The following is a 16519-nucleotide window of genomic DNA, read 5'->3' on the forward strand; positions in this document are numbered from 1 at the left end:
TATTTCTGTGTCTCTTTCTCAATATTGCAGTTATTAACTTCTGTATCTTTCTTGTCAGAATCTGAGTTCCCCTAGGCAAGGACAAAATTGCCCCCACTTCACCCACTGTCTATATAATATCTAGTTCATGGTGTATATTCAGTAAATTTTGGACTGAACAAAAGGGAAGAAGAGACTAGAAATCAAGTTTACTTTGATCTCTCTGAAGACTTCCTATTAGTTAGTAGGAATGAGCAGGAGTCAGAGAGTTATTTATCAGTCACAACAGCCTAGTTTTCCCTGCAATTCCTGTTTGGCTGCTTCCAGATATCCTCCACTGAAGGAAATTTATGTTCTAACTTGATGAGCCAATGTTCCTCATTTCATTTCATTTGGGTCTCTGCTCAAGCAACATCTAGTCAAAGTTGAAAGACTGCCCTGAAAACCCTCCTGAAGCTAACACACACACGTGCACTTACACACACCATTTCCTCTATTCCCCCTTTTTTCTTTGCCTTATCGGCCTTCATAACACTTAAACATATTTACAATGTAAAATCATAGGTATTTCTTATCTCCTCACTAGTAGAATGAGAACTCTGTGAAGTGGGAGGCTTGGTCTGCTCTGCTGCCCACTGTATCCTCTGTGCCTCCCAGGGCCTGGCATCCAGGAAGCACTAGGTAAATGTTTACTATGGAATAAATGAATGGACCCCGACTCAGGTAAGAAGTCATTAAGTCAGCAGTTCCTAAGGTGGGTCCTGTGATCTTAATAGATGTTATACAGAGAACGAATTCTGGGCCGGACAGAGTGAAATGGGTTTTCTTACTGCGGGACGCTTTATAGCATTTACTAGGTCACTATACACTGGGAATCTCCAGTCAGGGACTAGACTTGGAAGGTAATACGCCCAAAACACCCAAAACTTAGGCATGGGTGTTCTATACACCTGTAGGGTAGGAGATGTGGGATGTAGCACTGCATTCTTGTTTCACTGACCTGGGATTCAGCATCTAAACGTGACAATGTATCACTTGGGTGGTCTTGGTGCACTTTGAACCTCCCCTTATTATGTGATGGATAAGATTCAGACACAAGGGTGCTGCTCCTTATTTTAGCTGTGCATGTGGCATTGCCTACAAACAATATGTCAAGTGTGGACCTATTGACATTTGCCCTCTTGAGCATAGGCAGGTGGGTAAGATCATTCTACAGTATTTTATAGTAGTAGCCAGACCCAGAAAAAAAGTTATCGTTAAAATAATTTTAAAACATGCGTGAAATTGTGACTAATTTATAATTACACCCAAAGGCTGAAGCAAAACATCTGCACACACATATATTTAAAGTTCAGGTCAAGTGTTTTTAAAGTGGCATTTAGGAAACCTCTACCTGTTTATCTGATTTCATGCCTTATTAGGTACCAAAAGAGAAACAAACAGTTTCAAACAGTGTAGAGGAAAACTGAAGAACGGCATTGTAAAAGAAAAAATATCTTTCTAAAGGATCGCCAACACATGCTGAGGACAGGACCTTATAAGCTTTCCATCAAGAAAGGGCATTTAAGCAATTCAGTAAAGATCATAGGATCACCTATCACCAAAGAAAGTTGCTTCGTGTCACAGCAGCATGTGTTTCCTTAGGACTTGGGATTCATCCACTGGGACACACACATCGTTTCGAGAGTCAAAGTCATGTGAATGTCCTGCCTCTAGAGCCTTGTTTTACTTGTTGTCTGCAAATGATCTGGCTCGAAAACACATGTTCATTTTAGGAGAAATTATCACAAGAATAATGACGGCCACCTTGTACGGGATTGTAACAGCTGCCAGGTACCTTCACTGTTATCGCAGCTGTAGGTGGGGGTTCCATCACACAATGTGCAGAGACCCACTGGACAACAAGTAACAGTCCGGATTCCCACCCCAGGTGTGTGAGATCCCAAAGCTGGCACTCAATCCACCATCCTTTCCCACCTCATTAAAGCACATGGCTTCGTGAAAGTCTTGTAGCCAAACATTAGCTTGCTAGCCTGTTATGTATGAGTGACCCATAAACTCCCGGGGTTTAATTCTGTTCAAAAAATGAGCATATTTAGCAGGAATTGTATCAAAAATGCCCAAAGAGAAATTGATGCTATTCAAATATTTATGATGTCTTGTAAAGGTGTATTCAGTCTTTCATTGGATCATACATCCTCATTTCAAATAAAAACTCCTATTTAGCCTCTGTTTGCCAGGTACTATGCCAAATGCTCTGCTCACAAGGAAAAAAAGGTATGGTTTTTGCCCAGGTAGCACTTCTATGGAGGGAATACAGACTTTAAAGTGATCAGTTCCATTATCTAGTCTTATAAGTAAAGAAAGGGGTATGTAGAGGACACTACACAGTAGAAAAAGGGCTCCTTGCCTGAGCTGGAATATCAGTGGCGGAGGTGGGGTTTCTTTCAGAAAGAGGGATTTTTGAGCAGAATCTTCAATTATGAGCAGGTAGAGAAGGGAAGGGAAGAACATAGCCTGACACAGGAACTGTGCAATAGGCTCTTAAATCAACACCTGTTGAATGAATAGCACCCTGGGCAAAAGGGCAGGAGATAGGTGATTTTTAAAAAATATTTGTTTATCTGGCTGTGCCAGGTCTTAGTTCTTAATTGTGGCATGCAGGATCCTTGATACTTGTTGCCACATGAGGATTTCTTTTTGTTGTTGTGGCGTATGAACTCTGTTGCAGCATGTGGAATCCAGTTCCCCAGCCAGGGATCAGATTTTAACTCACATGACTGGATGATGGAGACACTATCTGAGATAGGATGTCGGAGGGGAGAAAATCTTCTATCCCTCCCCATTCCATAGCCCTGAATAAATGGCAGAACCAGAGCAAAACTATTTAAAACAGGTACCTCTGCTTGTCCTCATCCGTCCACACAGAGCTGACTGCCCAGGAGGGGCCATCTGACCTGCACTGGAACCCCCCTAGTTCCTCTTCCCCAGATACTGAAAGAGTGAGTCTGTTACCTGGGATGATCTGAGCTCTTTTCGTGGGGAATTTCCTGGAGGCAGTGCTGTGGTGAGCCTGCCACAGGCCAGCCAGTCTGAATGGGACAGAATGTACATGAATAGTAGGATAAATCCATCCTCAAAGGAAGAAGCAAGGGCATGAGGCAGATGAGGGAAGCAAAAGAGAGATGGAGATGGCCATCACGTGGCTCCATGAGAGTGAGGGACAGCTTGACCAGTGTCTTTCCAGCACCAATGTTTCTACTCCTGTCACTGGGTTCTAGCAAATTTGTATTTCTTACACGTAAATATACACTAAAGCAAAAAACATGAGTTCAGTTTTTGGACATGTTTAACAGTGGTGCTTGTGATAGGCAGCCAGTTGGCACATAGATTAGGAGACATTTTATGATTAGAAGAAAGATATGAGACTCTGGTTTCCAAACTCTCCTATTTTCTCCATTTCTAACACAATTCTGTTTTTTTTTTTTTCCTCCTCCATGCCAGACACTATAAAGAATGAGAAATATCCTGAAGCACTGGTTGTGCTTTTGATTAGCCATGTGAAAAAACAGGCATAATAATCCGACTCGGCCAGCATTGCAGGACCATATAAGAATGGAATATCATCGGAGGGCTTAGGAAAAAGAAAGGACCCAGAGAACCTGTAGAAGGGGCATCCTCATCTCCCACAGGCAGCAAGCAGGGAGAGGAAAGAGGTCCTCAGGAAAGTGAGCTTACTACCTGGAGCCATGCTGAGTAGACTGTGGTACTCTGAGTGCTTTCCAGGGCTTCCTGTGCTTAGCACTGAGTGGGTGTTATCTATCTTTAGATAATGGTCCTCACAGGAGCCCTGTGACGGAAGTATTTGTGGTTATTATTCCCATTTTGGGGTTTGAATACTGATTCACAGTGGTGTCAAGGTTGGACACGGGGGCTAATCATCGCTCTTCCTGTTTCTACTGAACAGTCAGAGAAGGGACTGGCAACTTTTGGCAGCTTCACGAAGGGGTAGTTGAAGACCTCCCAACTGACTCCACACACCTGGAACCACATCAAAGGATGGCACTGGGAATCAACAAGCACCCATGAGCAGAAAGGAGGTGAATGAAGCCACCATTAAAACATATTTACATCTTCCGAACCACAGTTCAGACCAGGAAGACCCCAGGGACCAAGCCCTACCTAGGATATTGCCTCTGCCTCCTCATTCATCACCCCCAAGTGGGAGCCAATGGTGTGAAGGAAGATGGATTCTACCACTTGAAGAGCTGGAGCCTTTGAGCCCAGGGATGAGAGTGCGAGGTTGCAGATGGTGGAGAGAGAAAGAGAGCAGAGAGGACGCCCAGAGCCGAAGCCCATTTGCAAGAGCTCCTGATCAAAGGTGCCATGTTTCCCTGAAGTCACTCATGGGGCTGCTGAGGCTGGGTGGCCAGGGACCAAGGCCGCTGCCTTTGGTCCCCTGAACTCCCACACTGATGGCAGTATATCCAGTGCTGAGGTGAGAACAGCCCATTTGGGAAACTAGATAGAAGCCCCTTGACTTCTCTAAATCTCAGTTTAACTCATTCACAAGAAAGAGAGAATAATACCGACTTGACAGGACTGCTGTGTGGACTAAATGAGATGATAATTGAAAGTGAAACTATAAAGGATGACACTCTGGCTTGACTATTGCCTGATTGTATGGTGCCAGCTGACATCTCTCCTTTCCATGACAGTACATTTAACGAAAAGCATTTGCTCAGCAGCTGCTGAAAACAATAGGTATCAGGGTGATGCCTGAACTACACAGGGCAGGTGGCTGGGAAATGCTAGATTGACTACCATGACTCTTGGACCATATCTTACCTACAGTCCCCCTCAGGACTTTTAGTGCCACATTCCTGAGTCTCTTTCTCTAGATATATAGTTTTCCTCTGTTCCAGGGTAGCCCATATGTTGAAATACTACAGCTCATAAAACCCAGTGTAGGGATATAAGGAAATGTTTAACAAAGCAGTGCCTCCATCAGGAATGGTCAAGACCGTTAATTCAAAAAAAAAAAAAAGACTCTGAAAAAAGCTAATTCTATAAGACTATTTGCAGAACAAATTCCATCTTTGTGGTGACTGCCAATCACTCTGGACAGTTTATGACAGAAAAATCATCTTTTTCCTTAACAACATGTCCTTGAAAGATGCATAATATCATCCCAAAACTTAATTTATTCAATGCAAAGATAAAAAAAATTGACCTTCATCTCTTACCAAATATCTTCATCACTTGATTTACAAAAATCCCTTCCAGAAAAACAAATAGTTTCCACTTAGAAATACATTTAAACATGAAACCTCATAAAAATAAAGATAAATACTATCAATTGACTTTAAGATGTTTAGAAGTTGTCTATCCCACCTCTGTTTCAGTACTCTGTGGTCAATTAATCCGTTGTCAGCTGGATAGAAAGATGGCATCTGCTCCCCACCGCTGGCTGGACTGGAGGACTGTTCATCCCTGTCACCAAGAAAGAAAAGGTAGGAAGGTGTAAATCAGCCCAGAGTAAACACTATGATCTGTGTCCATTCCAAGCTCCAGGTTAGAGTCATGACTAAGAGGATTGAAAGAAGAACCCTCTGGGGCCATCTCACTCATTACCAGTCTATACATGCCGGGAGGTGGATGATGCCAGTTCACTGTGCTGTTTTCACTCATCCATCACATTTAAAAATGGTTTTATGATAATCCTTTCCTTTATGAAACAGTGGTAATAACAGAATATACCTTTGTTGATGAACATTATTATCTGGCAAAAAAAATGAACTCTATATCAGATCCTTTCTCTCTTCCCTGCCATCTGGGGGACCTTTTATTATTTGTGGAATTTCATGATCTTTGAACCACACTTCACTAACTCCCTCATCTTCTAAGTGATACAACTAAAGCCCTGAAAGGAAGGCAACTTGCTTACCACCACAAGCTACTCAGTAGCAGCACCGGTTACCTCAGTTTTCCAACTTTCCAACTTCCTGTCCAGTGATTTTTCTACCAGCTTCAACAAGAGCAGCACAGAAAGCAACTGAATATACTCCTTCCTGTTATATATTCCTGTCACTTGCCTAAGTCTGATTCGGAGGCCAAGTATCCTGTCCATATGTGGCCTGTAAATTTTTTTTCAAAGTAACATACCAGGCAACTGTTAGCCATTAAATGAAATTTGCACTCAAGTTGGAACCCATCTGTAAATTCTGAGCTAGGCTGCCACTTTATAAACTCTTCAGAGGGAGTCCTAAGTATCGTTTATTCTAGCCACTTCATTTTACAGTTGAAACTAAGAAAAGTCAAGCAAATCTCCAAGGTTAGATGAGTAGCTAATATCAGAACAGAGATCTGTAATCCAGTTTTAATACCTAGCTTCAGGGTTCTTTTTAAGACACCAAATTTCCTATCTTTATTAAGAACTTATTAAAATTATTTAACTAAATAAATAGCATATTCTTATACATTTTTTTCTATTACTATGACTCCCACATGACAATATATTTGTCAAGTGCCTACATATTTGATAATAAGCAAATATAGCTGATAAACACTTTAACTAACTATAACCTACAAACCTACTTGAAATGTGATTTTGCACCAGAATAATTGAATCTGAATGTAAAACAACACAAACCTTAGAGTCAGCTATTTACTGGGTAGAATGTAGAGTCCCCACTCAGCTCCTGGAAAACCAATGTTCTAAGTCATGGTTACATTTCAAAATGGCTTTATAAACCACATTAATAATGCTTAATATTTAACAAAAGACTATATTTTAGTCTGGGAGAAGGAAGAGATATTTTCTCAAAGATTATGATACTCTAAACATCAGTGTGGCTCACATGGAATTAAGTATGTATTATTTTTCACAACCTAGAGATGAAGCAACAAGCGTGTCAAGATTTAACGCAATCAATCCAAGTCAGTGGTAGAACCAGGAATGATGCCCAGACTTCCTGGCAGTCCAGTTAGTTCTCATTTACTAGAGAACATTATAAACTGCTTTGCAGTGGGAAAAAAGGCTGTCAGTTTTCTTCCAAGCTGTGCCTAAGGCAACATCAAGATTCCAGTCAGCTGAGGGGAACTTCCAGCTCAAGAGTCCAACTCATCCAAGAATGCTGGGAAATTACTTTGAGCTCTATATGAGGTTTACTCCTCCCTTTGCTGCAAAGGAGTAAAGGCATACAATGGGAACTGCATCAAAAGTCACATATCTTTTACACAGACGTGTCAAAACAACGTTTAGAAGAAATCCCTCGATGGTAGAGTCTCCAGACCAAATGCGGGCCATTCCTTCAACCTGACATATCCTCCTCCTTGTCCCAAATAACCAAATTCTCTAGAAATTAAATTACCTAAGTTAGATCTCTCTAACATTGCATTGCTTATAAAAAAGCAAGACAGAAACATAGAGTTTTACAGATACACTGAAAAAAAAAAATAAAGTAAAAACATGGAATGGATTTCATCAAACATCATAAACCTTATTTTAAAAATTAATGAATAATCAGACTGCAGTAGTTATTTAAACTTAGAAATCTTGCAAAAAGTTTCAAATATGGAAAGGCAAAATCAGAATGCCTGAAATGATCCTGGGGCATAGATTGTAAAGTGAAATTTTTAATTTTATAATTTTTGTTATCATTCCTTTTTAAGGCAGAAGTCAATGATTAAAAAAAAATAACATCAAAACCTCAAAACAATCCCAAATTTTTCTACAAGACTTCTGTGGGATGCTACCACAGCATTCAGTGCTCCAAGAACGCTCTTGAGAAATTACAAAATCCAGTGGAGCAAAAATCTTTAGCAAATCATATTATGAAGGCCTCTAGAAGAGAATATAAATTAGTTACTATAAGGAATCCTGGGCAAATAAGTAGATACACACATGAATAGCTTTGGGGAAAGCAAAGAAGCAGAAAGAGATGCCTTCCTCAAGTCCTAACTTTAAGACCTAAGCTGCAGGAGTTCATTTCTGTTTGTGTTATATTTTAACTGCTTGTTACAGAGGTTTCTATACAGGAACTTCAGGCTTATAGGTCTTCCCTAACAAATGGAGTCCGAGTTTAAAAACCTGGTGTATTAAAAAAAAAAGTATCTTGATTCATAAAACTTTGCAAAAACTGTTACTGTACACACAAGCTGAAAATGGTCACAGTTTTCAACAAAGTTTAAACTCCATATGCCATGCTACAGCCATCTTAGGGAAAGCACAGAATCAAAAATAAGGCCATTCATGAACACTTACTCTGCTTGCATGACCGGGGCTGTTTCTCCAGGAGACTTCAGCTCTTGACTCTTCTGCTTATATTTTTTAATTAAATCCATTAGAACAGCCTGGTGCCCAATTTTCTTTACCAGTTGCTGAACCATCCGATCATTAAGTGCTAGGAGAGCCGCCCCACTTACTTCTTCCTCTGGGAAAAAGAGAAAAAATCTCTACCTGTCTGCTGGGTAAAATACTGTAAAACACGGCACCTTGAGCAGGCAGAATTATTTCTCATGTTAAAAGGAGCATCTAAACTTGTGCTCTGCAGTTATAAAATTATCTGTGTTTTTGCAAAACCAGAACACTAACATTGCATAATTCCAAATGCATGTCCGCTCCTAAGAAAGTACTGCAACATACAGTCACAATAAAACTTTTTACATCCACATTAATGCCTCCTCTCTTCGGATTCTTTCTAACATTGTTTTTATAAGGAAAAAAAAATCTTTGGAAAAGTATTCTTAATGTACCTCCCAGGCAATAATCAATACTTGTAAATCCAACACTATACAGAGCTGCCTAAAAAATGCACATCCTGGACAAAAGCAATATTAAATGTATATATCAAATATGTATTTTAAGTAACTCAAGATTTATTTTGAGTTCTTTTTGAAATAATTAGATTTTTTCATGGATACTAGGTCAAATGCAAACTCTGCTAAAGTCAGTAAAGAAATGAAAGTTTCCCACTGTAACAACTCCACATCAATGTTCACATGCATTAGGAAAAAAGAAATCAATGACAGAGGACACTCAATAACTCGGCTGCTCAATTAACATTTTTGAAAGTATAAACAACTCACCTTGAAACCTATGTACTAGCTCTCCTAAGTTTTTCTCCACCAGCCAACTGCAGACCTGATCAACTGACCAAGTTTCCATGGCTGTATCCTGTAAATACACCTGTAGAATAAAAAGAGAAGTCTTCAGTTTTTCTTTCTGACTGTTGTTCTTGTTTAATTTTAGCAATCAGCTAAGTCCTTCCTTTGCAGACTCTTTGAGACTCTCAGTACTAAGCTTCTTTAAAATTATTGTTTTCTGAATACACATCTAAAAGTTGCTAATAAAACAAATACCCTTTTTGAAAATGAGATGAGTTTGAACCTATTTCTTAGTCTCATTTCTCAAATTTCTTCACCTTCTCCTACTTTTTTTCCACAGGCATCCCTCAGGTTTACTAACAGACAGCTAGAGACATACAATGGTACCCAATCCTGTACCATTAACACCCAGGTTTCTTCACAAAGAAAAGAAAGGTGTGAAATTCACCACTACTAGGCTTATCAGGAAGTGGTTGACATTTACAAAAGGGGTGGGCAGGGGAGGAAGGGAGGAAGGATGGAAGGATCAGATAAAAGCCTGACAGAGATACTTAGTAAGCCCAGACTGATTAACCCCTTGCAGCTCCCAGTCCAGGACAGAGAGCTTGTAACTGCTTCTGATTGCTTCCTTTTAGCAAGAGGACCAAGTAGGAGCCAAATTCTCAGGAGAGTATGAATGTTTCCTTCCTTTCAATAATATTCTTACATATTCCACTCAGTTCTAGAACTTTATTGAAGACCATTATGATTCATAAAATAACTAGTACGAACTAGCACATTGATTGAAAACCTAAAAAAAATTAGTTCGTATATTCAAAATGGGAAAATAATTCAATATGTTAATAATTCTAAGTGAAAGACATATATGAAGTTTGCAAGATATATTCTTTAACTATTTAGTTACACTGTCGCTATTCTTTTCTAACTATTTGAAAACTTAAAACAAGTGTGCTTATTGCAATAATTTCTCTAATTTCCCTTAGGCAGCTCATCCTGTTTTGTTTTGTTTTTTTTAATAATTCAATCCAAATGACTTAATGAACTGGAGAGAAACTGAAGAAACTTAAAACATTTAAATCTTTTTAACATTACTTTCGATTTCATCTTTGAAACCAAACAATATAGATTTACTTGTACAGTAAGATGCTGACTCTCCTATAAGACAGAGGGAAAAGCTACTCTTACAGAAATGGAATCCCAAGGAAAGATAAAAAGAATCATTAAATCATGTATTTAAATTGTATTGCTAGAAGTTCTCCAAATAAATATTATTGTATTTTTCATTTTTGTGTATTTGAATAAGTTACAATTTCCAGCAGTTAGAATGGGGGCAAGGGAGAACCTGATTCCCTTTCATTCTTGGCAATCTGAAAAGATAACAGACTTCAAAAATAATTTCCTAAAAAACAAGAACACTTCAAAGGAATAAGCCACATTCCCATAAGTATTCATGAACACCGAGTTACAAAATTGAAAACAAGGGTTAAATGTAGAAGAACGTCTTTCCGAATGACAGCAGTGGATTTAATTTGCTATGACAACAGTAGCCACAGAACTCCTCCCCTAGGCTAAGCAGCAATAGCAGGGTGTGAAAAGTCATTATTTGCAAGACTCTGGTGTAAATTAAAAATCACACCTTCCTGTCACACTTCTGGCTTCCTTGTGAAGAGTAGGACTTAGAAAAAAAAATAGAAAAGAAAGAAAAAAGACAACAATTCTCTAAACTTCAAGATTAAAAGGTATGCAGAGCAGAAGATACTGCCCTGCAGCCATCGATGGATAAAAGAAAATTTGAAAATAGGATGAATCCTTGAAAACCCCCTCATGTTTTTTAATTCCTAGATACTGCAAAATCTGTTTCTGGGAAAAACAGAACAGTTATCAGATTATAATCTCATACAAAATAATAAGGTTAAAATTAGTATAGTATAACTCATTTGTTTTTCTGAATGTTTCATAAAATATACTATCACTGCCTAGACAATGTAACATCTTTAAGTACCAATCTTACAACTTCCCCTCACATAAATAATGAATATATTATTTATGATCTTATGCATCATAAAGGGATAAAAGATATGTCAAAGGAGAAAAGACATATCCAGCTGCTTTATTGTATATCCAGCATTTTCAGAAACATCTGAGTATTTTGAAACGTGAGGGCAGCGCGATCATTAAATATTATAAGACACAATAGTAAAAAACTAAAAATAATTAATAATAGTATTCTGTTGGGATACTCCAGCCAAATAATTCTCATTATTTGATTATATTACATTTCAATTAAATAAATTGGTATTAAATATTAAAAAAATCTCATCTAACTAAAGCCAGGAAGAAGTAAGACTTTAGCTAAAGCAACCTAAATGTGGGCAAGTGTTATTTAATAAACTTGTTAAAACTCCAGAGGAAAATAATAATGCAAACTGTGGATGTGGTTTATAATCTTCAGGAGCAATGTAACATATAAAAATATCAGCCACAACTAAACGCTTTTTTTAGAAAATGCAAAAACATTTGTCTCTTTCCTTTCTGTTTGCATTTTTACTTTTATTTTTCCCAGAGTTAAAAAACTGAGAAAACAGAAAGATTGTTTAAAGCTTTGATGGCAGCGTCTGCCCTCTCTTAAATCAAGGCATCATCCTGCTCTGGAAAAGGACATCTTCTGCCATAGTTAGACTTGAAAGAACCAGCCATTTAACAAAAAATTGGGCCCTGATAGTGAAAAAGAATGAAAACCAAGAGACAAAAATAGGGATGTGGCTTTCATATGGAGCAATGTCCAGGCAGTGCTGTTGGGCAGGAGCCTTGCTTTGACATGAGCAATGATATCATTGAACTCCACTGGAGCATAATATCTCATCTGCTTTGGGCTGCCATCTATTCCAACCATCACCAGACTAGGAGGAATGAAAACTGGAATAGTCAACTAGAAAACCTTGCATACCTTATTCATCAAAATATTTACTGCCTAGATAGCTCAGAACTAAGTAACTAAAGATAGACCAAAGAAATTAGGTGGCTTACCAAGACGATAAGACATGTACATAACCAGAACATACAGTCAGTTATGATGGTTGCAATAAACAGAGGGCTTCCCGGTGGCTCAATGGTAAAGAATCCACCTGCTAATGCAGGAGATGCAGGTTCAATCCCCGGGTCAGGAAGATTGTCTGGAGAAGGAAATGGCAACCCACTCCAATATTCTTGCCTGGAAAATCCCATGTACTGAGGACCCTAGCAGGCTACAGTCCATGGGGTCGCATAGAGTTGGACATGATTGAGCACATTCGCATGGTATAAATAGCACTAGGGGCTGAATTTTCCCATTCCCCTGGAAAGAAATGCATCTTGATTTAGAATCTGAATGAAAGATACACTTTAGATAGTGAAAAAGCCTGAAGAAATGAGATCAATTGAATGAACTAAAAGTAACATGGCAGAAATAAGCAAGTTATGTTTTGGGACCTGAAAGTGACCACACTTCCTAGAATGGTGAACATATTGTAGGGAGTAACAATGGAGAGAGTCAGAAAGATCACTGGAGAATTAGAATACTGAATTCTGAGTTTATAGATATAAGCTTTGGGAAAGAAGTCACCGTTTTTTAGAGAGATTGTTTACATAGCTGAGCCAGATGAATTACAGGAAAAGGTGTTCTTTAAGTAAATTGCATATGAGAATGAATGCTTTAACTTTTACTAAATATTCATAAACACTTCCCTGGTGGCTCAAATAAAGAATCTGCCTGCAATGTGGGAGACCTTGGTTTGATCCTTGGGTTGGGAAGATCTCCTGGAGGAGGCAACCCACTCCAGTATTCTTGCCTAGAGAATCCCCATGGACTAATTCTTCTTCATTTTAGAAAGATAGATGTTTATGTTTATATTTATCTTTCCAAAAATTGTGGAAATAAAACTTTTAATTTTTTTTATATGTCTTGAGCAAAAGAGGAGTGAGATATACAAAGCTAGCCAATACCAAGCAAGCGAAACACATCGAAAGGAACTGTCAGTATACATTAAGCTATTGCCTATAGAATCCAGAACTGCATCACCTTAGGTCAAACAATGAACAAGGAGGGAGCACAGCTGCACCCATCAGAAGACAATTGGATTAAAGATTTACTGAGCATGGCCCTGTCCACTAGACCCAGACCCGGTTTTTCCCATATCCAGTCCCTCCCATCAGGAAGCTTGCACAAGACTCTTAACCTCATCCATCACAGGGCAAACAGAAGAAGCAAGAACTACAATCCCACAGCCTCCAGAATGAAAACCACAATCACAGTGAGCTAACCAAAATGATCACATGAATTACAGCCTTGTATGACAAAGGGGCTTGCATAACTCAATTAAGTTATGAACAATGCCATGCAGGGCCATTCAAGGTGGAGGGGGTCATGGTGGAGAGTTTTGACAAAACATGATCCACTGGAGAAGAGAATGGCAAACCACTCCAGTATTCTTGCCTTGAGAACACCAAACGTTAAGCTAAGCCAGATGAAATTGCCATTTCAAAAATATATATTTATTTATTTGGCTGCACCAGGTCTAGCTGAAGCATGTGGGATCTTTAGTTGCAGCATATGGAGTCTAATTCCCTGGCCAGGGATCAAACTCGGGACCACAGCACTGAGAGCATGGAATCTTAGCCATTGGACCACCAGGGAAGTCCCCAAAATGTCGTTTTTGTATATACAAGAATCTAAGATCAATAATTCCTTATAGTGGAACTTATAGGTTGAATCTTGATTTTGTGAAAACTACTAGTAAGTGTTGGTTGGTTCCTTTTATTCAGCAAGACTTATCAGAGTTCTCTGTGATTTATACCACCTCCGAACTTTTAGGGAGAGAAATGGGGAGCACAATAATAGTCACTTTAATTTTTTATTTTTACACTTATAAAGAAACTAATCAGCAATCTATCTGGGAGGTTTACTTAAATTAATGAACGCAAATAGCAATGAGCCAGAGTTAGAGGTCTTTGGGGATGTCTGGATGACAAACCCCCAGTCTTTTGCCTTTTGAGTCAGACTTCTGGGCATCCTTGCCTCTGGTTAGCTGACTGTCAAAGCTGATGGATCAGCAACATGAGCTACATTCTCTGGATTCTGGCCAGAGATGGTAGCTGTGGGCTGCATTGTCAACTTCTATCAAAATCTGAATTTGTAACTGAGAAGATTTGATAGATATCAACTCTTCCAGAATTAATCTATAAATTCCAATTAATACTTAAATGTGTTTGTGTTTTTTACTTACTATGGTTCTGGTACTAGATAAATAGACAAAAGAGCTAGAAATGCTTGGCAAGAGGACTTGTACTCCCAGATGTTCAAAAGTAGTTTTAAATTATAATAAGTATAAAAGCATGGTATTGGAGCAAAAGAGGACAGATCACTGAAACAGAATAGAAACCTGGAAACAGAAATATATGGAAGTATTAAAAAGATGTTTTTTTCAAATTGGTAGTGAGAGAAGTGATCATTCCACAAATTTTGTTAAGACACTACATCATATCACCTTCAAAATAAATTCCTCAGATGATATAAATAATTATTTCAAGTATATTTTCTGATCACAATGTAGTAAGATTAGATGTCAACCACAGGAAAAAAGCTATTAAAAATACAAACATATGGAGGCTAAACAACACGCTTCTGAACAACCAACAGATCATGGAAGAAATCAAAAAGGAAATCAAGATATGCGTAGAAATAAATGAAAATGAAAACATGACAACCCCAAATCTATGGAATTCAGTAAAAGCAGTGCTAAGGAGGAGGTTCATAGCAATATAAGCCTACCTCAAGAAATGAGAAACATCAAATAAACAACCTAACTTTACACCTAAAGCATCTAGAAAAAGAAGAAAAGAAGGACCCCAAAGTTAGTAGAAGGAAAGACATCATAAAAATCAGAGCAGAAATAAATGAAAAATAAATGAAGGGGACTATAGCAAAAATCAACAAAACTAAAAGCTAGTTCTTTGAGAAGATAAATAAAACAGACAAACCATTAACCAGACTCATCAAGAAAAAAAAGGAGAAGAATCAAATCAGTAAAATTAGAAATCAAAATGGAGAAATCATAACAGACAACACAGAAATACAAAAGATCATAATAGACTACTCTGAGCAATTATATGCCAATAAAATGGACAACTTGGAAGAAATGGACAAATTCTTAGAAAAGTATAACCTTTCAAAACTGAACCAGGAAGAAATAAAAAATCCTTAACAGACCTATCACAAGCATGGAAATCAAAGCTGTAACCAAAAATCTTCCAACAAACAAAAACCCAGGACCAGATGGCTTCACATGTGAATTCTACCAAAAATTTAGAGAAGAGCTAACACTTATCCTACTCAAACTCTTCCAGAAAATTGCAGAGGAAGGTAAACTCCCAAACTCATTCTATGAGGCCACCATCACGCTAATACCAAAACCAAAGATGCCGCAAAAAAAGAAAGCTACAGGCCAATATCACTGATGAACATAGAAGCAAAAACCCTCAACAAAATTCTAATGAACAGAATCCAACAATATATTAAAAAGATCATACATCATGACCAAGTGGGCTTTATCCCAGGGATGAAAGGATTCTCCAATATTTGCAAATCAATCTATGTGATACACCATATTAACAAATTGAAAGATAAAAACCATATGATTATCTCAATAGATGCAGAGAAAGCTTTTGCCAAAATTCAACACCCATTTGTGATAAAAACCCTCCAGAAAGCAGGCATAGAAGGAACATGCCTCAACATAATAAAAACCATATATGACAAACCTGTAGCATTTTCCTCAATGGCGAAAAATTGAAAGCATGTCCTCTAAAATCAGGAACAAGACAAGGGTGCCCACTCTCACTACTACTATTCAGCATAGTTTTGGAAGTCCTAGCCACAGCAATCAGAGAAGAACAAGAAATAAAAGGGATCCAGGTTGGAAAAGGAGAAGTAAAACTCTCACTGATTGCAGATGACATGATCCTCTACATAGAAAACCCTAAAGACACCACCAGAAAATTACTAGAGCTAATCAATGAATATAGTAAAATTGTAGGATATAAAATTAATATACAGAAATCCCTTTCATTCCTATACAGTAACAATGAAAACACAGAAAGATAAATTAAGGGAAAATCCCATTCACTATTGCAATGAAAAGAATAAAATATTTAAGAATAAATTTATCTAAAGAAATTAAAAACCTATGTTTAGAAAACTATAAAATACTGATGAAAGAAATCAAAGATGACATAAATAGATGGAGAAATATACCATGTTCGTGGATTGGAAGAATCAATACAGTGAAAATAAGTATACTACCCAAAGCAATCTATAGATTCAAAGCAATCCCTATCAAGCAACCAGTGGTATTTTTCACAGAACTAGAACAAATAATTTTACAATTTGTACAGAAAC

At 38.0% G+C, this 16519-nt stretch overlaps 1 protein-coding gene across 8 annotated transcripts in view; it reads right to left on the reverse strand.

Moving 5' to 3' along the window:
• SAMD3 (sterile alpha motif domain containing 3) overlaps nucleotides 1-16519 on the reverse strand; it is a 52438-nt gene that overhangs the window by 32669 nt on the left and 3250 nt on the right. The window contains exons 1-4 of one of the 8 annotated variants that reach the window (XM_081530859.1): nucleotides 9713-9804; nucleotides 9070-9169; nucleotides 8246-8414; nucleotides 5374-5472 (exon numbers count right to left, since the gene is read on the reverse strand). In XM_081530859.1, coding sequence (XP_081386985.1) covers nucleotides 5374-5472; nucleotides 8246-8414; nucleotides 9070-9148 — 347 coding nt within the window. In that variant the 5' untranslated portion in view covers nucleotides 9149-9169; nucleotides 9713-9804. Of the gene's footprint in view, nucleotides 1-5373; nucleotides 5473-8245; nucleotides 8415-9069; nucleotides 9170-9342; nucleotides 9528-9638; nucleotides 9805-16519 lie in introns of those variants that run through there. The other 7 variants (XM_081530858.1, XM_081530857.1, XM_081530855.1 and 4 more) reach the window with 7 other exon arrangements.

This window comes from Giraffa tippelskirchi, chromosome 9 (genome assembly GCF_054371585.1).
Source record: "Giraffa tippelskirchi isolate mGirTip1 chromosome 9, T2T-mGirTip1v1.2.pri, whole genome shotgun sequence".
Classification (NCBI taxonomy): domain Eukaryota; kingdom Metazoa; phylum Chordata; class Mammalia; order Artiodactyla; family Giraffidae; genus Giraffa; species Giraffa tippelskirchi.